At 40.1% G+C, this 25,689-nt stretch overlaps 1 protein-coding gene across 25 annotated transcripts in view; it reads left to right on the plus strand.

Moving 5' to 3' along the window:
• The window catches only part of APBB2 (amyloid beta precursor protein binding family B member 2), a 192,528-nt gene that overhangs the window by 120,601 nt on the left and 46,238 nt on the right, over positions 1-25,689 (plus strand). For 18 of the 25 annotated variants that reach the window (XM_054202423.1, XM_054202427.1, XM_054202445.1 and 15 more), the window contains 5 exons: positions 3,433-3,495; positions 3,924-4,009; positions 4,123-4,183; positions 19,197-19,343; positions 23,741-23,874. In XM_054202423.1, coding sequence (XP_054058398.1) covers positions 3,433-3,495; positions 3,924-4,009; positions 4,123-4,183; positions 19,197-19,343; positions 23,741-23,874 — 491 coding nt within the window. The remainder of the gene's footprint in view (positions 1-3,432; positions 3,496-3,923; positions 4,010-4,122; positions 4,184-19,196; positions 19,344-23,740; positions 23,875-25,689) is intronic. The other 7 variants (XM_054202434.1, XM_054202441.1, XM_054202442.1 and 4 more) reach the window with 3 other exon arrangements.

A 25,689-nucleotide genomic window follows, 5' to 3' on the forward strand; every position in this document is an offset into this window, starting at 1 on the left:
TTCGCAGCATCAAGACCATATACTGTAGTATAAAAGATGATACAGAAATAAGCGAGTTTCCAAAATTTCTATTAGTATGATATTATATGGTTATTTTAACTGTAGGTATAAATGAAGGCATTTGTCTCTGAAGGTATCTGTATTCATTGATAAGCATCTTACATACCATTATTTAAACAACACTGATTTTTTGACTCAGTGGTTATTAAGATAGTATTGCAATACGATATCAGCAGACTTACAGTAATGGAGTTCAAAACAAGAGTCTGAACTGGGCTCAGGACTTTGTACACTGACAGATTCTGAAACTGCTACAAAGAAGGGGCATAGCTGGAGTTATAATGAGAACTGTTAAGAAAAGCCTTGCATTTCTTGAAACGACAGAGGTGGAGCTTTATTAAGACGGAACTGGAGAAAGAATCCTTTGGGATTCAGCTGGTTCTGAGCAGAACCCTGTGCCAGGGCAGTAAGAGGGAAATAAGCCATGGTGTGGGGTTAAGAGATAGGGGTAGATAATGAAATAATTTGTAATCTAGATTTAAGTGTCAGCTATTGTGAATCTTTGGTTTTTTATCTTTCTGCAATCAATACTTGCCAGCACCTAATCATCTCCAGGTCACTTGCAGGTGGTACTGGGTTCTGTCCCTGTTCACTGCCCTGCAGCCTACTCCAGGTGCTCCCCCTCCCTCTTCCCATGAAGGATTAACCTGGATGTCTGTGATACGGTCAATCACTTCACAAAAGATGTGGAATTCGATCTAGAATAAGGGCTCCCAAATGCCTTTATCCCGGCACTACCGTTGGCAGCAGCAGTTGTGGTGGCGAGCTTCCAGCTCCACATTGGACCATGTGTGAGCTGCGTACTGCTGGTTCCCTCGGTGCTCTTCAGAAGCCTGTGCTCCCAGATAATCTGGTTTGGGAGGGCTGGTTTAGCTCATTCCCATGTGCTGGAATTTGTATTGCTTGCTTCTGAAAAGCTTGGGGGATATATAGGTTTTAGGCAGATGAAAGAATATAATCTGGGACTGAAGACTGGCATGGGTAGCAATTCATATCTGTCCCAATAGGCTTCTGTGAGTCCATAAAAAATACTTTTATCTTTATCACGTTTGTCTGTGAAGCATTGTGTGCTAGTCTTGAGATGAATTTATTTGGGCTCTTACAGCTTTTGAGTTTGTCAAATAAGCATTTAGAAACATCTTTCCCCCCCCCAGGGTAATGCCTTTTTACCCTTTGTCTTGTTTCCTTCTTTTTTTCTTTTTTAAATTATTTTGTGTCCCTGTCTCTTAAACGATGTGATACACAGAAGCTTTGCTTCACTTGATAGAATGTGGCTCACAGCTGAGGGCAGTCAACAAAGAACAGATCAAGTCAGCCATTTTTATGTTGTAGCTTGCTCTGGATATTTAGCATAAAGAAAAGCAGTTACTTACTATTGTTGAACAGAGAATCAGCAAAAAAAAACAACAGATAGGGAGGAATGATGCCATAATGCATACAAATGGCAAAAGGGTTTTAAAAAGGAAAAAAATGCGAAAATGTTTTACTTTTGCGCAGGCTGCAAGGCAATTTTTCTTTCACAAGATAATCAGTAAATTTCAGTCCGAAGCAATTATGAGTTAAGCATTGTGCAAAAATCCTGCAGATCTAAAAAAATAAAAAGCTAATAAATGCTAAATATTAATAACCTAACATTCCTTCCCTTCCTCCCCCTCAAAAGCATGACAATGTATTTTGGTTTTGCACAGCTGGTTAAATTTGGCTTAGTTTTAGATAGATTTTTTTTCTCCTGTGTGTTGCCAAATGACTTCCTTTGTGAATCCTCGTCTTTTGCAACATTCCGTTCCAAATTCTAGGGATTTTGCTGCCTCTTTCCTATTTCCTGTGCAGAGAAAAAGCTGTAGGGTTTAATTTTCAATAAGAGCTTCTTTGAGGTCATGGCAGAATCTGGTGGTGGTAGTTGTGTCTTCTTATAGCCTGACTCATCCCAGGCCTGGATCACCTCTAGATGTTCTTCTGTAGGTAACATAACCACTAGCAGCTAATGATTAAAGAGAAGGAGCTTAGTAGGAAAAGCTAACAACTCAATTAGAGTCATAGAATGGTTCGGGTTGGAAGGGACCTTAAAGATCTCACCTAGTTCCAACCCCCTGCCCTGGGCAGGGACACCTCCCACTAGACCAGGCTGCTCAAAGCCCCATCCAGCCTGGCCTTGAACACTTCCAGGGATGGGGCATCCACAGCCTCCCTGGGCAACCTGTTCCAGTGCCTCACCAACCTCACAGTAAAGAATTTCTTCCTGATACCGAATCTAAATCTCCCCTCTTTCAGTTTAAAATTAATTCAAAGGCATGTTAGGGAAGAGTTATTGCTGGAAGTTGTTTCTCACAAATAACTCCTCCAGTGGGGATATACTGAGAACACTTCTGAAGTGAGAGGTCCACCCTGCAAATTCATGTATTGGGCCATATTAATAGGTACCACTTCATCTCGGTGCTGAGCTGGACAACCTGGCAGAGTTCATCTTAAAAGGGGACACTAATTACAGGAACACATGATTTGGTAAAGCTACAAAGACGTGGCTCTGGGTCTCTCAGCAACCAAGTCTGCTGTCCCACCTGGCCTGTGGGCTTCCTGTCCTTGTGGGGAAGAGTAGAGGGGCATCTCCAACACCAGCTGCTCCTCCCAGCCTTTACAGAGGAGGGTGAACCTCAGGTTGCTGTAGCGCTAAATGCACTGCTCCTTGTTTGATTGTAGCAGTGAACGCATCTGAAAATTTTGAGAATGGAATATGAGAGGGTGGGTGTTTTGTTTGGTGGTTTTCTTGGTTTTGTTCTGTTTTTTAAAAAACTGCTAGACTTTACAAAACTACTTTTCAGCAAGAAATCTCTCTGCACTCCGTACTCCTTCCCTTCACTGTCCTTTTCTTGTGCTTTCTCTCTAGAAATATTTAATTTTTACCTTGTATGTATCTTATCCTTGTATATATCACTGTGGTTTAGTATTTCTAGCTCCCGTAGTGTTAGGGTCTTTCAACAGAAATGCCAACCAAATGCCAATCCTAATGTTTCCACTTAATTGCTGTTTATCAAAGGCTGTAGCAGCTGTGGCCAACATTCATATTCAGATTCATTTTGCTTGCTTTTAAGATCATAGTTAAAGAGTAATTTCATTGTCTGTTCCTAATTTATATTAACTATCCTTGTTTCAATCATTTGTTTTGGTAAGTAACTGTTAGAGGCATGTCTACTCTCCCCTTTCCTCCAAATGCCATGGTATAGTGGAGTAATTAGTTGAAGTTTGAGGTGATCTGTTCCCTAACCCATCCTGTAAATATCAATGCTAACAACAGTGTCTTGTGTTTTTTTTCTTTTTCTTTTTTTTTTTTTTTTATCAATGTGCTTCTTCCTGTGTGAATAATTATGTGTCTAGAAACAGCCATGGAGTGATTTTGCTGTACTGAATGGGGGAAAGATTAATAGTGACATTTGGAAGGCAAGTATATTGTCAGATTTTAGAACCTTTAATACTATTACCCTTGTTTTTTGCATGGCAGTGGCTGGTTTTTTTCCCTTTTTATTTTTCCATGAATGTCATTCATAACCTAGGCCAAAGTGAACGGGGGTACTGCTTAGGGATGTCTAGCTCACAAACATGCTGCCTTTTCTGATCTTTCCACTTGGAATGGATTCAGTCTAAACTAGCAGGACAACTGCCATGACGTAACGAATGAGATGCCTGCACTGAATGAAATGCAGCTTGAGAATATATGCATGCCTCTTCTCAACTTCAGCCAGAAATACTATCGCTTCTTTGCAGGGAGGATTTAATTTCCCTTTGAAATAAGAAATAACACGGTGGTGTACTTAATACTATATTCATAGCAATTAATGCCATATTAATAGCGCTGCCTTTATCTCTAGGATCTGCATGCAGCCACTGTGAACCCAGACCCAAGTCTGAAAGAGTTTGAAGGAGCAACGTTACGCTATGCCTCTTTGAAGCTCAGGTACAATGACTTCAGAAGTCTCTGTGGAATGACCATCTCCCTTTTGGACTGTGTAGTAATTTTTATGTGATTTTAAGATTGATTTTTGTCTCTTTTTTTTTTTTCTGTAACAGAAATGGTCAGCAATCTGATGATGATGATTCTTGTAGCATCAACAGTGATCCAGAAGCCAAGGTCTGTAAGAAGATCCACAATGGGATAACAATTAAAAATTTGCAATTGTAAACATAACTTGCAAGGTGCAGAGTGCCTCCTAGGCTTTGAAATTAACTGTACGCCTCCTTTTGGCACAATGTAGATTGACCATGCAAGACTAATTCCATCAAAGGAATTTGTAGATTTAAGGCTTCATTCAATTTGTTCAGGAAAGTGTGACTTATTTTGAAATCACATAAGCCAAGGAATTGAATGTTACATCTCAAGATTCTACTGTCCAACTGTAGCAGCTGACCCCTTGCACAACTAAATGGGTTTTCTGTCCTGAGTGAGAGAGGGTTCTGTTGTTTGTCATGGCTGGATAGCTTCCTGGGGCATTTGGTGGCAGAATTTGCTCTTTATTCTCAAGTTTGTTCCTTTTTTCCTTGTTTATGTGGTTGCTTGAACCTTGCAGCTAGTAACAAGGAAGTTACTTTTTAGAACAAGGAACTTTGTATTTTAGAACAGAGAATGCAACCTAGTTTGAGGATAAAATTTATAGAGCAAAATGAGACCATTATGTGAACAAGCACCGTAATTAAATCAGAGCCTTTACTGTTGTAATCTAAGGTTTTTGAGGAGAAAGAAGCAGCAGAAGGTTTGGAATGCTTGTATATATATATCTCCAGATTGTCTTGCTGATGGTTTTGCCTTGTGCTTGCATCCATTTTTAAGGATGTGTGTGAATCTCTGTAATTGGAAATCCAAGTAATTTACATAAGTGTTTTGGCTGTGCCGTACACCTGCAGTGACTGACAGGATCAGAAGCTACTTACATGCAGGAAGACAGTAGGTAACAGAGTTAATAATTATAATAGCATTAATGATATATTTTAGGAGAGAAAACATACTGATCAGGGTACTTAAACTTCTTTGTCATCTTGATTATTTGGCTTGTGATATTTAAATCAGATGTGAATAAATGTGTTTTGCTTGGCAGGCTGGCAGTTAAAAAGCAAGGGTTTCAGCTGCACTTGTTACAATGACAGGCACTAAATACCGAGCACACTAAATGGAGTTGGAAGAGTGATGAGCATTAGGTACCAGTCCTCTGAACCAGAAAGCTGTTCCTTTCAAGATAAGCCTTACGGTGTGGAAAGCATTATAGGGAGGCAGTATTTTGTTATGTCTGACTTTCCCAGGTGCCCTGCACTGGGTAGAATTGGGAGCCCTTCCTGCACGGAGAATCATGTCAGTATTTGTGTGGATGAGTAACTCGTGTGTCATCATCTCCCTTCCCTCTCTGGCTTGCTGTTTAAACTTCAAAATTTATGGAAATGATACCCATCCAGCATCAGGGAAATGGGTCAATGCCAAAAGCCTGTCCTCTTTTGTCTATCACAGCTGGTTTTATTTCTCCTGTTTAGACAAAACCATGCTGATGATGCTTAAACAGGTAATCAAAACCGAGCGCGGAAACATTCACAGAAGTGACTGAGAGGAGCAAAATAAGAAATAGAGGAGAAACTATACATGTTTGGGTTTTGTTTATTTAAATCAGTTGAGTGAAAGCACCTTACCTGCTGTCTGTCACTGCCTGATGGGGCTTTTGTAGTGACTGTGGGTGACTGCGGTGGTGAAGGACGGTGGTCCTGCGGGTGAAGCTGAGCAGCGCTGATGGTGCTCTGCAGCAGGAGAGGCTGTGGGCAGAGCTGCTCAGCGCATCTGCCTCTGCCCGAGGACCGCACAAGCAGCTGCTGCATGACCCTACCTCGCAGGGGTGGAAAGCGGTCCGGAAACAGCAGGGAAAATCTTCACCCGTGGAAAATGGTTTGGGATCTTCAATTCTCATGTGGATGGGAAGGGGGTGTGGGAGGTGTATTCCTTGCTAGCCCATTTTACCCAAAATATTGCGAGACTGAAGTAAGTTTGATAGCATTTGAAACTGACCACCTGAGACTTGAAAAATTAGATTATTTTTTTTTAGCCCCTTAGGCTCTCCTCTGCCACATGACGTACCTTAACTATATTTGATTGAAGCTTGCTTTTGTGTGGCAGCAAGAACAGATACTTTTTCTTCATTTCAGTGTAATAGAAGGAAGCTTTTTTAACTCATTAAACTCTCTGTTGGAAAAATTTGTTAAAATGGACCTTGATAGAGATATTTTAGAGATCTGAAACCTATTTAAACCTATTCATGACAGCGGCCAGTACATTTGAAAAAAATTAAATTAAAAAATTAAATTTCCTCAATGGCACCGAGTAATGCCATCTTTCAGCAAAGGGAACCATGCCACCTTGTGGAAAGCTGAAGTAGTTGTCTTCCCCCAGAGTCTGTCAACTTCTGCAAAGATTGTAGTACCGCAAAAATGTCAGTTTTGGGAAAAGTGTATCATATAATTAATTTAATTCTTGTAAGAAAAGAGATTTATGCAGCAACACAGTTAAGCATTCAGAATTGTCAGTGAAAAACAAATTTTTCTCTATACATCATGTGCTTAAGATGCAGTTCAGAGCTTCATATCCTTGGCATCTTGGTACAGGTTGTCTGCACGAGGCCATAAAAGATAAGAGGAAGGGGGAGAAAGGGGAGCATGATTACATCCAGCTTCTTGATTTCTGTGATTTATTTTGGTAGGAATTTCTTGAATAGATGGCTCATTGCACTTGACAAGGATCCTAATTCTGCATGTGAAACATGCACAGGTGGAAATGAGTTTTGAATTGGTATTTCCCAGGAGACAGATCATAACCTTCCTGGTTAATTTATAGAGCAACCTGCGCCTTCCTAATTGAGTTTCAAGGGAGGTAAAAAGATGCTTTTATCAATCCTGGACTGTAAGTTCATCTTTTCACATTGTTGTAAAATACGAAGGCCATGTCTAAAAGTATAGAAAGATGCTAAATTTTTTCCTTGCTGTCATGCATAGAAACTGAACCTCCTGAGAAACCCGTCTCTGTCCCTAGGAATGGGATGAAAAATAGAAAGCTTATGTGACCCAATTTTTCCAAAATCTTTTCAGAATTGGCCTGTTTGGCCTGATGTTTGGGCTTGCCTTTATTCTCCCCTTTTAAATGTGGTTTTCTGATAAGGCTTAATTTAGTCTTTCTGTGTTAAGCATGGATTTTCAAATTTCCTGACCACATTAGCCTGTTCAGCAGAGTTTCACTTTCCAGCCTTGCCATTTTATAGAGTAGTTTCGGCTATATATTGGTGTCTAAGAATGGGAAAACTCTATACCTGCAGAAGTACTAGGCAGTTGTTTTATACTTTAGAAGCAAGTTAAGTGCTCAAGATCTCAAAAGAGAGGAAGAGGAGGAGACTCTTTCCAAGAGGGGTAGAGGTAGGAGCTGCTGATACCAGGTATTTAAATTTAATTATTTAACCGTATGTGAACGAAAACACAGTTGGAAACACGGGAAATGAGTTGGTGATGAATTCCTTTGGATTACCTGGGCGTTAGGGATTAACCAGTTGGGCTTTTTGGAGTGATGTGAGGGATGTTTCTGACAAGCTGATTTGTCAGTCCACTTCTGGCTCTCATGAAAATGGCCTGTAAATAGCACTATCAAAATAATTTTACAAAATACTGGCTGCCCCCCAAAGACTTATTATCCATCTTGCTGCTGCTTTTCTTGCTATGAAGGCAGGTATGTGTGTTTTGGAGACATCCTACGTTTGCTTGTTTCTGGTCTTCTCCAGAAGTGAATATCCTGGCTAGAGACAGGACCGTTGGTAAATAACCAGTGTGTCTCCTTGGTGATAGAGATGAGTCTGATTTCTGATGCAAGTGAAGATTTAACCAGAGGGGAGTTTTTGCCATGTCTAGTAATTCCAAGAAAATCTTTTCATGCTGAAGTCTCTCTCACAGTCAGAGTAGCTTCTAAAATTATTGGTCCAAATAGGGAATATTCAACATTTTCCAGCAGTTTCACAGTCCACTTCGTGCAGCATATAATCTTCTCATGAGCACATGAAACAAACAGCCTCAGTTCAATTCATTTCAATTAATGGATTCAATTCAATTAATTAAATCTGAGGAGTTTATTCCATCTTAAATCTCCTTACAAAAAAAAAGATTAAATCTAAAAGAAAAATGGGGCATCTTCAACAGTTTTTCTTCCAAAATGATACTTCTGCTTGTTTTTGGAGTAGGAATTTGGTTCTTTCAAAAACAATCCTTGGTTTTCATTCCCTGCAAAATGGGACCTGTTCTAGAGTAGAGGACTAGAAGAAATCTTCAACCCATTACTTTACCCTTATAGGGAACCACAATATATAATCCAATGTATTAATTTCAAGTTTCTTCTTCAATGTTTTTGGGTTGGTTTGGGTTTTTTTTTGCCTTGACTAGTCTTACTGACAAACTGAGTCAAGCATTACCTTCCTTTGATGGTCAAAACCTTTTTAACCTAAACTTTTTGAGGCCATTTTTTATCTTATTCTATTTAGCCACCTTCTAGTGCATTTATAGCAGGCAATTATGTCTCTTCTTCAGCTTAGTTTTGTTACAGTAAACAAGCCAAGTGCTTTTAATTATTCATAATGAGGCTAGGAGTGTTGCCATCTTCTTATGAGTCTGTTTCCCTGACTGTTGTAGCAACTCCATGTTTCCTGTCTTTAATTTTTAAATATGGGCAATCAGATTTTTTTTCTCTGGGTGGAGTTTTTCTAGTGTCTTGTAGGGTAGCTTGAAAATGTCCTTATTCTCTATTGGAAAGTTCTTGACACATAATTTCATTTACTTTTTCAACTCCTGCAGGTAATCATTTTAGTTACAACTTAAGCCATAATTACCACGAGTGTTGTAAGAGTGAGCAGAAGAAAAGTTTCAGTTTTCATCTCAACAATTTGCATAGCACCTTCATCAAGGCGGGGGAGTTGTTTTGTTTCATTTTTTTCAAAGAATCTTCTTGCTGTATCTGAAAGTTTCTTGTGAACAGCATAATTCTGTATTTTGGGGATTAGCCTAAACAGTATGTATGTAGTTCTTTTAACACTAAGCTACTGCCAGTAGAAAACTCTTGACAATAACTATAGAATAGCAAATGTTTAACCGTCTTTCCATCCTTGCAGCTTCTGGGTAGCAGTGGTGAGTGATACGGGGGACAGCAGTTTCTGCGCTGGTTGGTTGGTTCTGAATCTGGCTGTCTGCCATTAGCAGCATTAAGGAGATGCTGCAGGTGAATGATGCAGGTGCTCGAAAACATTCTGCTTTGACAGCAGTTTTAGAAATAGCAGACTAAAGCACTGAAACACATCTCCTCAACAGCTTTTTTTTTTTTTTTATGTTTTTGATTTTGTACATTAGAACTTTTGGAGAGTGTGTTGGCTTATTCATTCTCTCTCTTTGATTGATACTTACTGCTGTTGACATCTGTTGTATCATTAGGCGATGTTATAGTTGATAATGTCATGATGTGAAGTACGTCATAACACAGACTTCCATCTAGAGGATATTTGCTTCTGCCTTGTCCCTAAATGGAGTCTTGTTTAGTCAAATATGAAGATTAGTCCAGGGCAGAGGAAGGCCTAGTATTTTTCCCAAATCTAAGCAATTTTTCTAACAGTATATAGAATTAACATATGTTTAATTGTTATAGGGATAATGTAGTTTAATTTCTTGAGCCCTTCAAGATTTATAATTAGGTCCTCTGAAACGTTACATGTCTTTCACTCTTAGAAATACCACGTATCTCTGGGATCTAATTAGATGTGAACCTTCTGTGCAGGATCAGGGTGACTGAACAGCAGGAGAGATGTAGAGGGAGATTGTAGCTTTCCTTAGAAAAATACACCACAAAGCCATTCCTCACGTGAAAGAGAATGGAAGCTGCTTTAAAATTTACCATTAATTTCCAGGTTTGTAATGCAATAATTATGTCTTGAATTTGGGGGCATTATCAGTATTTTATTTCTTAAGATATACTGTACAAAAGATTTGCATTGGACTGCCGGATTTCTGCAGGATTGGGAAAAGAGAAGATAAAATAGAAGAACACTTTTGTTTCAAATCAGACCAAAATATCTTCTTGTCCTGTGAAGTTCCAGTACTGACAGCTGTCGTGATGCTGTTTCTTCCAGTGGTGGATGTTTAAGAAGGGTTTTCTGTTGCTTCAGCAGGTGAAAGTGCCTGTGTTGCCTTCAGTACCGTTTCTCATGGAGATGCACAGTACAGTTTTTCTTGGCTGGGGTATGTATACAGCATCTCGCTGTATAAACCCCTTAACAAACCTGGCTGCTGTGCAGAACTCAAAAGAAACCTAGTTGCTGCTCTTAGAGACATTCTTTTGGAAGAATCTGCACAACCTAATATTTTAATGTTTCTTCTGTTTAAGTGGTTTTAATCACAGTTGATTCACTGCTCTGTGGTGCAGCCCAGTAAACTTTGTGGGCCAGCGGTACTTTGTGTATGACTGATGAAGGAGCTCTCAGGAGTGGACAGAAACCAGGGGAAGAAGCAGTCTGCATCACACCCATGTCCCATAGGCAAAAAGCTCCTGTTGCAGTTCTGCAGACCAGTGGATTTCGTGCACAGGCAGCTCCCAGTTTAGCTCAGCCTCTGCTGATGTTGCTGGCAGACCTCCCCATCAGCTCACCGGCATCTTTGCTAATACACTGCAAAGGGAATCACAGCCTACAGGCCTTCATACTCCCCACTGGAGACCAACCATTTCACCTTTAAAACAACATATAGCCCCTGTCCACTCCAACTGTAGAGCAGGCTCGTGATTGTGAACTGCCTCTTGAATCTCTGGTCATCTCCTAGCTGCTACAAAATAATCTGCTCACATGATATTTTTTGTATTTCTCTTCAATTATTTACATTAGCTTGCCAGTTTCAGATGGCTAGTTCTAGTCTGCAATGTCACAAAGTTTACCGTTCTGTTGCACAGATGTATTTTTAATGAAAAAAAGCTCAGAGTGCTTACTTATGTGGGTGTATATATGTATAATGTATATTTTATGTATGTTATATTATATATAATATATACACAGTTTGAAAACAATGTGGTACAACCTTGATGGATTATTTCTCCATTGTAGACCTGCTGAAAGGTACATTTTTTGAGAAAGTTATTTTTTAAAAAAAATCAATTAAAATGGAACATTGTGTTGAATGACAGAGCAATATTTAGATAGCTCTAGCCAGCATGTATATTTATTTTGGTATGAGTTCTAGCTCTAAATTCCACTTTAGAGGAAGAGAGGTCTTGCTTGGCAAAATTTCCTGCATTTCATCAAAGAGAAAAGGAACTGGGAGGTAGCATTTACCTCTTCAGAGTTTTAAAAACATGAGATATGCAGTACATCATAATGTCGTGTTCCTCCTACACGGGTACGCATTATTCCATATGCTTGAAGACGATCGCTCTGCAGTACTGCAGGAAGGCAGCGTGACAGTAAGTGGGTCCTCAAACATGGGAGTCCCACCAGGGCTCAAGATTTCTGGACTCGGGATTCATGTTCATTTGAGTCTTCTTTAAAGGATGAGAATCGATCAAAAGTGATTTCACTTCATTGGCTTTGGATCCTGTTGTAAACAATTTCTTCGGAAAAAAAATTCCTCTTAACAATGTTACTTCTAAGGAGACCTGAAATCCTGACTCTAGTGAAGACAGAAGGTTTTCCTGCATTGATTCAGTAAGGTCGAGAGTTCACCTAAAGGCCTTTTTTTTTTTTTTTTTTTTGAAGTTGTATGTCATGCATATTATGTTTGAAATGATGCACCACAGTACTAAATAAAGTGCTGCTGGCTGCATTGGAGCCATTTACATCTGTCAGCCTGCAGAAGAGCCCTCATCAGAAAAATACAACATTTAAGGTTAAAGATAACAATGGCAGAGCATTAGTTTTTAAGAAATAAATGCACACATTCTTTCATGCCCTGTAAGCTCCTGCAGGGCTTGTCTTTACTGACAAAGCGTATGTGTGTGTGTGTTGGGGGTTTTTTTGTGTCTTGCAGCATAATTGAAACCTGCTTGAGTTACCCTAACAGAGAGACCCTAATTTGAGCATCATTGGAACAATTAGCCTTTATTAGTTTCTGGTGAAAAATATGACTGCCCTTTCTTCAATGAGGAAGCATGTTTTTTATTTCACTGTGTTAAACCCAAAACACCCTAAATAGCTGAAAGCAAAGTCCATAAACCAATCCCTTTAGGATGTGAAGTCAAGGTATCTGCAAAGCATCTAAAATCAAAGCCTGTTCTTTACTGAGAAGACTGGAGAAAAGAATAAGGTGATTTTATTTTTTTCTTTAGCAATACATATAGCAGAAGGGTATTAGTGGAGAACAATTGCGTCCAGTCAATTTTTTGCTCAGCTGACTAGTTTGTTTTTTTTTTTACTTGATTCAGAAATACAGTGATGAATAAGAACTTTGGATTAAAAAAATCTTGAACTAGCACAATGGACCTGCAACATTTTCTTGCCTTGATAAAGCAGATTTGACCTCTGGCTGTGAGCCAGCAGGAACCACCGAGACAGACGTATTAAACTCAAAACAAGAGAGGGACTTTTGTCATCCAATGCATTGGAGTCTGCGAGTCTGGAAAAAATGAGACTGTAGTGTCTTGGAGAATGAGCGAGGGACTGTAAGAGCAGAAAGTTCAATATTGACCTGCTCTAGATGAGTAATTTGTTATAAAGGTTATTTTCCAGTATTTGTAAAGCCCTCGTATTTTATTCCACAGACGTTTAGGTTATAATCATCTACTTGAAATAGTGATCATTAGTGGATTTCTGAATTCCGTTGTGACCTGAATATCTGTGTGCTTATTTTTGTATTGCATGCACATTTTCAGCAATTCAAATAATACAACACAAACGGCAACAGAAAGCTGGAAATGTTGAAAAATCTGATTAGTCCTTTTTTGATTCTGCATTTTGAATTTTTGTAATTAAGGATTTTTTTGTGACAACTGTCAGTATTTCTCTGAGAAAATGGATACATCACAGTCTATTCATGTCAATTAAATGAAAGTGTGTGCTTGTTCATTAATTGCATAAAATCTCTTTATTCTTTTGTTACTCAGTTTAGCTTTGATCATCTCCCGTATTTTCATCTGGAACCAATGCAAGCTTTCTTGCTTGATGTATAGCAGGTATATATACTGGAACATACTTCTTTCTCAGAAAAGAGTGGCTATATTTTATGGTACTTGGTCTTCCAAAGCATAAAATAATATGATAGTTTGTTTTATTTTAAAACCGTGAAAGAAAATGTAAGGGGGATTTCCAAGATTGTGTTGGCTGCATAAGAAACAGTTAATTCTGTGACCTACATGCTGTGTCTCAGACACAAGCCTGCTCAGTGGCCTGTGATAAAAGACCTTATTAAATACTGTAATGATTTATGTATGTCTGCAGACAGATACAACCTTTAAAAAGGAAAAACATAAAGGGAAGCAAAGGGAAACTGCTCAAAACCAAGTCCTGTAGGCTCAGAAGTAGAGAAGAAATTAGTAGCACAGATTTAAATCATCAAGGCAAACATACCCTAATGTAGATGTTCATGGTGGCTACCAACAGCTGCGTGATCTGAAAAACGATTAGTCTGTGGTTTTGTAATGTACATTAGTTTGTTGTTCAAACTGATGTGCTAATCCGTTTTCTCCCTGTAATGGGATCTTTTCTACCCATGCTCTTATGATCCATCCCACTTTCCAATACCACTCTGCCATCAGTTGTGTAATTGATCTCTTGTCCTCTGTCTAGTAGGGGGTTGTATTTGCTTTGGTTTTCCTGAGTATTTTATTTATATATTTTTTAAAGGTACATGCTTAGTACTACATGAGGCAACAGCTAGAGTGTGGCATTTGCTTATGTGCAGAGATTTGTCACGGTTCTGTGTTCCTGTCAAAGCTCCTTCCGGAGTTCCTCTTGAAAAAGCTGCTGCAGAGCAGAACCCTACCCTGTGATGAAGGTTTAGTGATGCCAAAGAGCAGAAGTGTGATCTACAGTTCATTCATTCCTTCAAACTTAAAGCTCTCTGGCTTTAGGCGATGTTTTAGATCAGAACTGCACTGTGCGGGGAGGTTTACAGCTTTTTACAGAGTTTGGATTACAGCATTTATGAGTTTGGTTCTTTGGCTACAGATCATTAACCTTGAAATATTAATTGGATTTGCAGACATGCAAACATATGTTCCCCAGAACTGCAAAACTGAGCACTGGTAGCTGTGTTTTCATTTCTGTTCACCTGCCTTTTCATGGGGCAGTGTGTGATAAGGGGGCCTTTTTTACCCTGTGTAGTTTCTTTGCACGTTGTCCTGTGTAGCCTTGCAGGAAATGTGAAGTCTCCAGTGGAGATGAAAATACAAGATTATTGACATACCATGGTTTAAAAAACATTTTTTCATTCACTTCTCTCAGACACCCAGTGTTTGTGGTAGTATCTTTGATCTTCCCAATCCCAAACAACAGTGATCCAAATGCAGCATACAATTCCTAAATATCTTTTATGTTGCTGTATTTATCAACTTCCTTTGTTTTTCTTCAAACCTGTTTTTCTTTGCCAGCTGGGAACAAGCAGATAGGAAAATTGTGTTTCACATATCTTTCTTCAGATAAGATTTTTTAAATCATCCATTTAGAGTTTTGATTTTAAGATAAAGCAGAAGGCCTAACCAGGACAGAAAACCGTAAGATTTTCTTTTGTAAGATAGTACTAATAATGTATAACATGATACAAGGGTTATTTGTTTATTCTCTAGTGGAGAAAAAAAATGAGGTAGACTACTGTAAGCCAAAAGTTAGCATCTGGATTACTTTGAAATTATGATGGGCCAATAATGATGAGCCTCGAGTAGAGGTACTTAACCAACTGGCATTACCAGGAATGTCTGTTTTACTGAGCTCATAGACTCTTAGTCAGGGAGAGCCGCACTCTGGTTTTCAGCTTGGCTTGTTTTGACTCTAGATGTTAGTTCCAGGAGAAAAGAGGGTGCGTTAGCACAGTTCTTTCAGGTCAAAGAGAGCGCTTTGTCTCTTCGTAAGTGTCGTGGGTGGGAGCCGGGGAACCATGATGCTGTATCAGTGTGCTAGAGGACTAAGGAATTCTGCTGTCATGGCTAATTCAGCTAGCCCAGGTTTAAGAATTAGGTCATACCTGATTAAAGACACTAGGTGGTTTGTTTCTGCTGGGTTTTGTGCTCTTTTGTTTTAAAAAGAACCTCTGAGTCAAATAATTAAGGGGGGGGAACCCACCAACAGTATACTCCTGTTACTCTGATGATGAATGAACCGGAGTATGTATCAAATGTTACTCTGAATCTTCAAATTTTCTCGTGCTGATATCTGCATGAAAGTCTGCCATCATGTCTGCCGTCACTTCCGAGGCATGCCAGCACCTATATTCAGTTAACCAAGAAGTAGAAGGTTTTTGGCCTTTATGTGTGTTTTGAGCAAAAGAATGTTTCTTGTATGTGTATGCTCAGGTATATGCGTTGCCTCGTGAGTGGGGTGTTGAGTCTTTCTGGGGTTTATTGAGAGGTTTTTTGTTTGCAGTGAGTCTTTGGGAAATCAGTTTGTTTTGATGAAGCTGTTGTGAAGCATTTTATGTGGGTTATGGTAAGGGTTCTTGTAAAACACACACAAAAACTTGCCAGGTGCTAGAACTCAACGGGGTTTCTCACGTCTACCTGGCTTGGAAGCACTGAGAGGGGAAGAAAGCAGGGAAGGAAGCCAAGCCCGTCCATGGAGGGAAATACACGGGATGGACAAGAGTGTCCCTTTCAACTCGCCCTTCTGTCAGGACAGCGGACTGGGAAGGGAAAGAAATACAATGGATGCCTCCACTGGAGAATTTTAAACATAGACTAAAAATGGCCAGCAAAAAAAAATAACAAAACAGTTCACCATCTTTACTAATAAGAGATTCACCTGCTGCCAGCTAGAACTGATTGTCTTTCACCAGTTTGTTGCCTTCTTAAGATATACTCTGTTCAGTGCAAGGACTGCATTTATCTTTGTGTTCGGAAAGCAGCTAACAAATTGCAGGTGTGGTTGAGATATGCAGAGTAATGAGGAAACGATGTGCTTGTTGTATATATTTAGTTCTTCACCTCTCTTAAGATGATTTAGAAAATGTTTCTCTCTGCTAGTATTCTGTTATTCAATTTAATATTGAAGTACTTGTAAAAACATCCTTTCTTCTGGCACAGTAAAAAATCTGTATTTTAAAAGCTGGCAAAGATAAATATTTAATACCCCAATGGGCATCGCAGCACTTTCAGCAAGATTCATGAGCATCTGATGTGCCAAAACCAATTTTACAATCTTGAGATTAGATGACCTTAATAATTGCTAAAAAATGGATATTTTAGTATCTCGTGTAGCCCTGAAGTGAAGCACACTCCTGAGTGGTGACCCCTCCTTTGTTTCCTCTTTCACCTTCTCCTTCATCTTCCTTTAAAATCTTGAAAGTCAGTGCTTTTGTGGGTTTCCAGCAGAGCTGGGTCAGGAAGCAGCAGTGCAGAAGAATTTGCATATTGGTTTCCTTGCTTGCAAAGCAAAAAAAAAAAAAAAAAAATTTAATAACGCTTCCACAAAAAAATCTGGAGGCTTGAGAGGCTTTAATTTTTTACCCACACTCGCTGAAGGGTTCTGCACAATTTGCAGAGTGTATTTGCTGTCTGATGCCTTAGATGAGATGTGTCATTAGTGACTCGTTACGTACCAGAGGAACAAGAGGCAGACTCTTTAGCTGGGTTCTCTGCTTGGCGAAGGAGGCTGGATGAGTCTGTTGTGCAAGCTGAAAGAAGGCTGAAGGAGGAGAGAGGTTTTAAAGGGAAGGAAGGAGAAACTCATTAATCTTTTTACCCACTGGTGAATTTTATTCCTCCTTTAGTTTGCCAAAGTTGACATATTATACATATTTAAAATACCTTGGTGTTTTGGGGTCTTTTTTGGAGGACGGTGGTTCCCAAATGGCACACCAGTGGTGGTGCATGAGCTTGATCTACTCACTGACTTCACAGCCGTTTTTAGAAGGCGGCAAATGAATATTCAGTGTCTGCTTTTAAACTCTGAAGATTATTTATTTACTGTATCTCAAGAAGAGGGATTAATTGGTAACTCCAGGGTGGACCTGCTTGCTGTTGCTGCTCCTGGGCTGTGTACCCATCTGGGCAGGGTCCCATTGGAGTCAGCAGGGTTCCCAGCGGTCACTGGTGCCTGCTTCCTTCGAGCAGCTCCCACGATCCTTGCCTGCCTTCCTGAGAGCCACGGGATGCTGCTGACAGCAAAGAAAGCTCTGTGGCACAAGGCGGCAGCGCTGGCCAATCAGTGTTGGCCTTTGCAAGGTCAGAATTGCACTGACTACCTAACAGGGAACTGGAATGATGGAGACAATTGCACATCAGTTCACCAGAACAACACAGCATTTCAGGACAGCATAACATTTCAGAAGAAATGCATGAGTAACACTGAAGCAAGCAGGGTACCAAGGACTGAGCACTAATTGACGTCAACGCTTGATCCATCTTGGCAAGGGGAAGCTTGGGGTGCAAGCAGTGCTATACAGTGGCAGATGTTCAGTTATTAATTGTAAATTTTCTCACTTCTACTTTTGGAACTTGTGCCTGCCTAGTCCTGCACCTCTCTAGGAGGCATCGTGGCTAGCAAGAGGATTTGGGTGTAAGACTTGGATGTTAGAGCTGGTGCACTGTCTGATCACTGACTTAAGCAAAAAGTTGCAAGGAAACCAAGCTCAGAGATGGGACGGCATTTGATTTGGCATTGTTCAGTGGTGGTGTCTGTTGCTATGTTAAATACTTAGAAGAGAGCAGGAATTTGGTATGGGGTCATTCAGGAACTGTTATTGCTGAACCTTTAGGGACCATCATAAGTGTATGGTGTGTCTATCAAGGAGCCACACCAGTAAGTCTGTTGTGCATCCTTCTCTGGCAGTGCATTGCAATTTAAGAATGTGAGATACCCATAGTGTTCTCTGGAGGAAATCCTGGTCTCATAGAAAGACTCCCATTGACTTAGTGTGAGGTCTGTATTTCACCCACCGTAAAGCCTAAGAGCAAATCATTGAATCATAGAATGGTTTGGGTTGGAAGGGACCTTGAAGACCATCTAGTTCCAACCCCCCTGCCGTGGGCAGGGACACCTCCCACTAGACCAGGTTGCTCAAAGCCCCATCCAGCCTGGCCTTGAACGCTTCTAGGAATGTGGGTTTTTTTCAGAATTAAACTTTTTTATTCTCTACCCTGGTAAATGTAGGGTAGAGGTGATGTCACTCAATTTCTTCCATTTTGTTTTGTTTGCAAAAAGCACCATATGTGGAAAGTAATGTCGTCTTGGCTTGTTCTGCCAACTGAGTGCTCTGGTTGGCTAAACATCCTTCTGCTAAAAAAATGTATAATAAGATTGTTTTATTTTAAAGGTCATTTTTAATTTCTTCTAGAAAAAAGCCTGCTTTCCTCTTATGATAGCTTATCTTTTTATTAGTGCTTTGCATTTGTTATTGTTTGCTACCTCAGTTAAACTTTCTGTAGAAATGATTGCTGTAATCCACAAAAAAATTTAATTTTCTGGTTAAAAGCCAGGAAGTGAGATATACTAAGTTAGTGTGAATCTCACAATAGACATAGATGTAATCCAATTGTATTTTCTTTCTCTTCAATTAGAGCTCTAGATACTAGCTAAAATTTCAGTTCTACTGTATCCATATTTGTGCTTTTTCCTTTATGTCTCTGTGGTTGTGTGTCCTACTATTTACTGCTGCCTTGTTTCCTCCTTTATACTAACAAAAGTATTTTACTGTAAAGAATTTCTTGCCTCCACAGCTACCTTCCCTGGCAAGTCATGTATTCTTCCTTGTTCCTTTGAATGTTTTCACTTTGCCATTCTCAAATTATATTTTAATTTATCTATCTTTGAGCATAAGATCATCTACAAGGCCTTGATTTTGTTCTCCTCCTAGTCAGGGATCTTTAACTGACTATTTGGTGTTGCATGACAAGATTTCCATAGCTGGATACAGCAGTGTGTTGTGTGCTCTGATACATGTTCAGATATTTTCTGTTTTCTTTTTAGTGCTTTGCTGTGCGATCTCTGGGCTGGGTAGAAATGGCAGAAGAAGATCTTGCTCCTGGAAAAAGTAGTGTTGCTGTGAACAATTGCATCAGACAACTCTCTTACTGTAAAAACGACATCAGAGATACTGTCGGCATTTGGGGAGAGGTAAGAATGGAGTGAACTTCTCCTCCCCATGGAACATCCCTCTCATGTCATAAAACATCTTGAAAGAACAACTCTGTAGGCAAATAGGTCCATGCTGTGTATTTGGGACTTCCCTATCCCAGCTGGCACTGCTAGAAAATATAAAAGGGTTAAGGAAAGTGTTGACGGGAAGCGTTCCAAACTTTTCAGGATAGCCGGTGCCACAAAGACATTATCTTTGCCATTTGCATCCATACTAGTACACACCTGTGCAATAGCGTTGGGATAAACTGTTACAGTCATTGGAAGTCTTTCTCCTGACCCAGAGGTTTGAGAGTGGTGCTTTGGAACAGCATTTTCACACGTTTCCCAGTGACGAAAGGGTTTCAAGGAAACCTGGACTGCTGTGACCTGTGCTTTTAAAATGTTTGAGAGGATTGAGACTGATGGACAGATGGCTTATTTTAAGATGATTATTTTATCAGTGTTTCAGAAGGAAATTTATTTTATGTCATCAGTCTGTCTGTTGGTTCCTGTCCAGTAACTTGAATCTGTTCACCAGTGTCATCCAATATTGAAGGATGTCAAATTTCCACACACTGAGGGGAAAAACAGAGAGCTGAGCTGTCCGCTGTCTTGGTTTGGTGGTGGGTCAGTACACCTTCATCAGCTGAACCGTGCGAGCTCTGTGCTTCTCTCTAAATTGGCAGCAAAACAGGATACCGCTGGGGGAGTGCAGGGAGAAGCGTGAAGGGGGAAACGTGGTGTGGACAGAGGTGAGCTGGGGACAGATGAAGTAGGTGGTGTGGAGGGATCAGTAAGTGAAACAAGAAGAAAGGAGTTATAGCTGTGGGGTTATAGCTGTGGGATGTACAGAGGACGTAGGAGACAAACCTGTAGGAAAACATCTTCATTATTTGATTGATCATGGAGCAACTTAAACTTCAGCCAAATCTTCTATCTGTCTCCTGACCTGTTTTGAGGAGGGTTACACTAATGTGGATTTACTACCCAAGATCTGGATGCAAAACTGACGTAAGAGTGAATGTTGTTACCTTTGCTGGTATTTGTGTGATCAGCTTTGCCAAACCAAAGAGGAATTAAAAGAAAGACTTGTCTGTTTCAGTAAAAATTTTAGGAAAAATATCCTTCAGTCTCCCAAGTTATTGTTACAGTCTAAGGCTTGTGTTCAGTGTCCCGGCTGTGACCACAACAATGCAGACACACTTCAGAGGAGCAGCTGGGGAAAAGTGCCTGTCTAAAAATGAAAGTGATGTTTTAAAGTAATTTCATAAGGGGTTTTTTATGTAAGAAATATATGCTGTACATATAAATGAACAAGATAACCTTAGTTTCCCTTTTCCTTATTTCTGGGAACAGTTTTATTTAGTTAATATGGCTAGACAAGCAATTAGAGATCTGTCAGTCATGGGCTTTGGACTTACTGATGACCCTGGGAGGGGAAAACCCACTCTCTTTACGTGTGTGTAATCCCATGCGTTTTTCAGGTGACAGAATTTTGATCAACTTGAAATATATCCTTTACTCTGAAATCATATGCTTTATTTTAGTTTAAGAGTTAACGTTCACATTTTTCCATATTTCTCTCTGCCAGTCCCATTGTTCTGTGTTGGAAAACCGTGCAGGTTTTCAAGCCAAACTGGTGAAAAGTTTTGGTCCTCTTGAAAGGAAGTTTTAATTAAGAGTGCTATTCATAAAAAAATATTAAAAAAATCAGCCTGACAAAACAAGAGAGACACTGTACTTGAATAGGTGGCCCCTGAAGTAAATTGTCTTCTTGATTTTAAAAGAAATCATTATAACCACATTTTTCTGCTGGCAACGTGATGCTTCGAGAGTGATTGCAAGAGGCATGTTTTAGAGAGGAATCTGAAAAAAGTGTGCTATTCACTGACATATCAGATGGAGCACATACGGCAGAAATCTGTTATGAAGCTAGAACTGATGACTGCAGATAGAGGTTTTAAGATAGCCTAAAGATTTATTTTAGCTAGAATGTAATGAAAGTGAAATTGGGAGTAGGACCGGCCCCAAGTTTTCATGATTTAATAAAACAAAACACAAAAACCCCACACACTCTGGGTAAAATCCTGACCCTGCAGAAGCTTTGTCACTGGCTTTAATGTGGGATTTCATGCCCTCCGCTCCTCCCCGAAAGAAATTCCCTGTAAGTTTCTAACTTACATGGCTCTATAAAATCTAGGAAGAAAAATACGACTCATCTGTTTGTGTTGCTACTTTGCCGTGCATTATATTCCTGTACGTTACAAAATCACTTACATGAGAAAGACAGGTTGTTGCCATTGACCTATATACCACAGTATGTAACACTTCCCTGAGTATATAACACTGCTGGGACTGCGCCCTCCTTTCCTTTATTCACTTTCCCTGCATGGCTCTTCCAGCGAGAGCCACCTTCATCTTGGACCATCAGGTCTCTGCCACTCTTCAGCAGAGATAGTGAGGTCTATCTTCAAGCTCCCAGTCTGTCCAAATCATTTCTTCTTGCCCTATGAGGTGTTTTCATCTCTAAAACAGCTTTTGTATAATAAGGCAACAAAGCTTAGCAAAATATATTGCTTCTGGCTGCAGCCATGCTATCCCTTGAGCATTGCAAGGATAATTTCCTGTGACTTACGTTGCTTATCTGCCCATTCTCCAATCTTTTCCAGCTAATTTGGATTCAGTTTTATTACCCTAATCCCAGTCTGTTTTGCATGATGAACAGATTTTACCTTCGTGTAATAATTTTCTTCTGGAATAAATATGTAAGTAGAAAATGGGTCCAAAAAGCAGTCTTTGTGACACTTGGTAATGTTCTTCACACAATCTGTTTACTGCTTCTGACCTCCAAGCAAATTTCTCACCCTTTTTCTTTGCAATGACTCTTTTCTGTTTGATTTCCTTCATCGTCCTGGTCTGCCTCGTGCCATCCTGGCTTCTGTGTTTTGTTTCCCATGTTTCTTTTCGTGCGTGCCACAAGCAGTGCAATGCTGCTGATGCACCCCATTGACACGCATGGTGATGGCAGCTACATCTGTTTCTGCTTCTCAAGGAGCAGCCTGTGTATCTCCAGCATTGCGTCTCCGCTGCAGCTGTACTTTTTTCATCGGGCAAAAATGTTCCTGTGTTGGCATCGCATACACTAGCCTGTGTCCCCTTCCTCTCCCACACCCCTCTTGGTTCCAGCTCTGGGTCACAGCTCCCCTTTGAGTCCCTGTTAGGAGATTTGGCAGGGGGGAGAGAGGTGGTCAGGACCACCTGCCCCATGCTGCCTAGCCTGGAAACCCTGAAAGTAGGCCCTCCCAGGGTGACAGGAGTGTATGTCCTAGACACAAAATTAACATCATTAAGATCTGAGCCACTGTAACCAAGCGGGAAGAGGGTTTCTGTGACACTGAGGTGAAGAAAAAGGTCATTTTTGAAACATGTGTCAGTAGGAAGTCAGCCCCTTTCCATTCTTTCTGTTCATTTATAGATTCTGGCACAATAGAGAGGAAACAAATTACTCTATATTTAGCTTTTAGCTTCCACCTTCTTATTATTATTATCAGCAGGAGCTTGTCTTACCTCTTGGCAATAGGTCCATGACCATTTCCATGGGATCCCACGGTCTGCAGGGTAGGTGTACAGCCTCTGAGAAGAGAGCTGGTAACTGACAGAAGAGGCAGCAGACCTTTTGCAAATGCTAACCATAGGAGGAAGATTAGCATTTGAGAATTAGCATCAAAAGGAAAATTGCCTCTAAATTTCTTTCTTCTAAGGGGAAAAAAAGCATTCTCCTTGTTCTTACATGCCAGAAGAATTAGGGAGAAATCCTGGCTCCAGGATTCTGCAGTCACTGGCAGAATTCACGTTCATGTCTTAATGCTAGGTTTTCCCCTTTAATTAATCTTCAGAGAATCCTGTAAATCCTTTGACGCTTACAAATTGCTGTCTGTTCCCATGACCCTCTGGTTAAAGTTTATGGAAACAAAGCATGTTGTTTGAAGGAAGAAACTCTTCCTTAAGAGTACAGGTTTTGATGTGAGCCTTTACTATTAAGACAGTTCTTGACTTCTATTATGTTTGGAAGGATTTACTTGAGAAAGGATAAACACATTTGTTGAATAACTCAGTAGCTTGGGGTTGAATGAGTCAAACAGTTGCATTTAAAAGACATCAAAGCTTTTTGTGATTGGGATCATTTAAAAATGTAGTAGTAGTAAGATACTATCTTATACTGTCTTAGATCTTTTTCACACCAGAAGTAAATGAACTTGTTTTCAATTGTTCTTGGAACAAACTGAAACTTTGAGTAAATTAAGAGGATGCAAGTCTGAACAGCACAGGGATAACACCTTGATCGCAGGCAGTTTGAGAGGGAGATGTACTGTGTAACTGTATTTTGTCTGGAGTTGCAGGGCAAAGACATGTACCTTATACTGGAAAATGACATGCTGAACCTGATTGACCCCATGGACCGCACAGTTCTCCATTCGCAACCCATTGTGAGCATCCGAGTCTGGGGCGTGGGGCGTGACAACGGCCGGTGAGTCTTCGCTCTCCTTATCCCTCTTGACTTGGTGCTATTTCTGTCTGCTGATACAGAGTACACGTATGCCTGGAGCAAGTTTGGTATCAAGCTATTTATTTGATTGAGTAATTGTGTCCCAGGGGCTATGAGAGGATGGATAGATTCTTCTTTTTCTTGCTGGTGTTACTTTTTAAAATCTCTGCTTGTCGTAGTTTATCACTTATATGCTGTTTTGCTAAACCTGTATTGAGCAAACCTTTCAGGTGAATTCAGCCAGGTGCATAAAACTGCACACGCAACATTATTTTGCTTCAGATTATATATAATACTTTTTAATGTAAAACTGTATTTTCAAATGTGTCCTGTTTCTCCTGGCTATGTGAAAGCATGTCTTCCTGATGGTTCAAGTTAAGTGCGCTGCTTAATGCTTACTGTATGCACGTATGTACACTTTCTTGATATACTTGATTTGATGGAGAAAAAAGTTGGATTGAGGGAAGAGTAATGGTTTTAAGCCAGTACAACTACTTAAGGATCTTGATGCAAGAAAATTCCTAAGTGTTTTGCAGAAAACTGAGGTTTGTCCTTGAAACCTGACTCTTGTGAGCTGAAGTCCTTCCTTGCCATAGGGAGCAACCGTGAGTGCATGCTAAAGGCCTTCCTGCCCTGGAGCCAGTCTTTCCTTCATTCCTGACTGGTCTTCTTTTGGTAGCATCTTTCTTTGTCATGTATCATTGCTGTGGGAACAGGGTTGTGAAGGTAACTTAGAGCAGGACCACGAGCTGTCTCCCTGTGCCATTGAGCATTTTGATGTATCAAAAACATCGCCATTCACACTGAGAAATTCCAGGATCTTCGGACAGTACCCATCTTCACACATGGGTAGTATGGATTGAATAATGTTAATGAGCTGCTGCTTTTTGTGTCCATGTTTGATTATTGAGATATTTGCAATAGTACGGTTGTTTGGGTTTTTTGGCTTTTGATGGGAAATGTCATTTTGGACCTGAAAAAATCTTTCCCAGGAAAAGATTTTCTGAAACTTTTTTAATCCCTCCCAAAGTTTCTGATTGTCTCTGGCTAAATTTCCAAAAGGAATGGCGAGACCTTATTGTGGCCTTTCAATACCTAAAGGGGTCCTACAGGAGAGATGGGGACAAACCTTTTATCAGGGCCTGTTGTGATAGGACAAGGGATAATGGCTTTAAACTGAAAGAGGGAAGATTTAGACTAGACAGAAGGAAGAAATTTTTTACAATAAGGATGGTGAAACACTGGCCCAGGTTGCCCAGAGAGGTGGTAGATGCACCATCCCCAGAAACACTCAGGGTCAGGTTGGATGGGGCTCTGAGCAACCTGATCTAGTTGAAGATGTCCCTGCTCATGGCAGGGGGGTTGGACTGGATGGCCTTTAAAGGTCCCTTCCAACCCAAACTATTCTGTGATTCTGAGATAAGTGTTTCTGTGACCCAATTCCATCTTTCTAAATTTTTTACTTCTATAAATGACTGATGGTTGGGGTTGGTTTTTTTACCGTTTTTCACTTCTATTGATGCAGATTTTTGACATCTAAAAGGGGCAAATCCAGTTTGAAATGGTGGGAAGTAAAAAGGTTTTAACTTCTTATGAATAAACCATTACAGTGCTTTGTTTGCCTTAGAAAATGAGTGCATTGGACATTTCGCTTAAAGTCAGGTTTTGTAGTAGCTCCTTTTGGTCAGGAAATAAATAGAGCATCTTAAGGGGCACCTCAATGTGATGCAGCTTTACAAACTAAAGGAAGCCAGCTTTGCTTTTTGTTAGGTTTTCTGAAGCATTTACAGTAGTTCT

Source organism: Rissa tridactyla, chromosome 5 (genome assembly GCF_028500815.1).
Source record: "Rissa tridactyla isolate bRisTri1 chromosome 5, bRisTri1.patW.cur.20221130, whole genome shotgun sequence".
Lineage (NCBI taxonomy): Eukaryota > Metazoa > Chordata > Aves > Charadriiformes > Laridae > Rissa > Rissa tridactyla.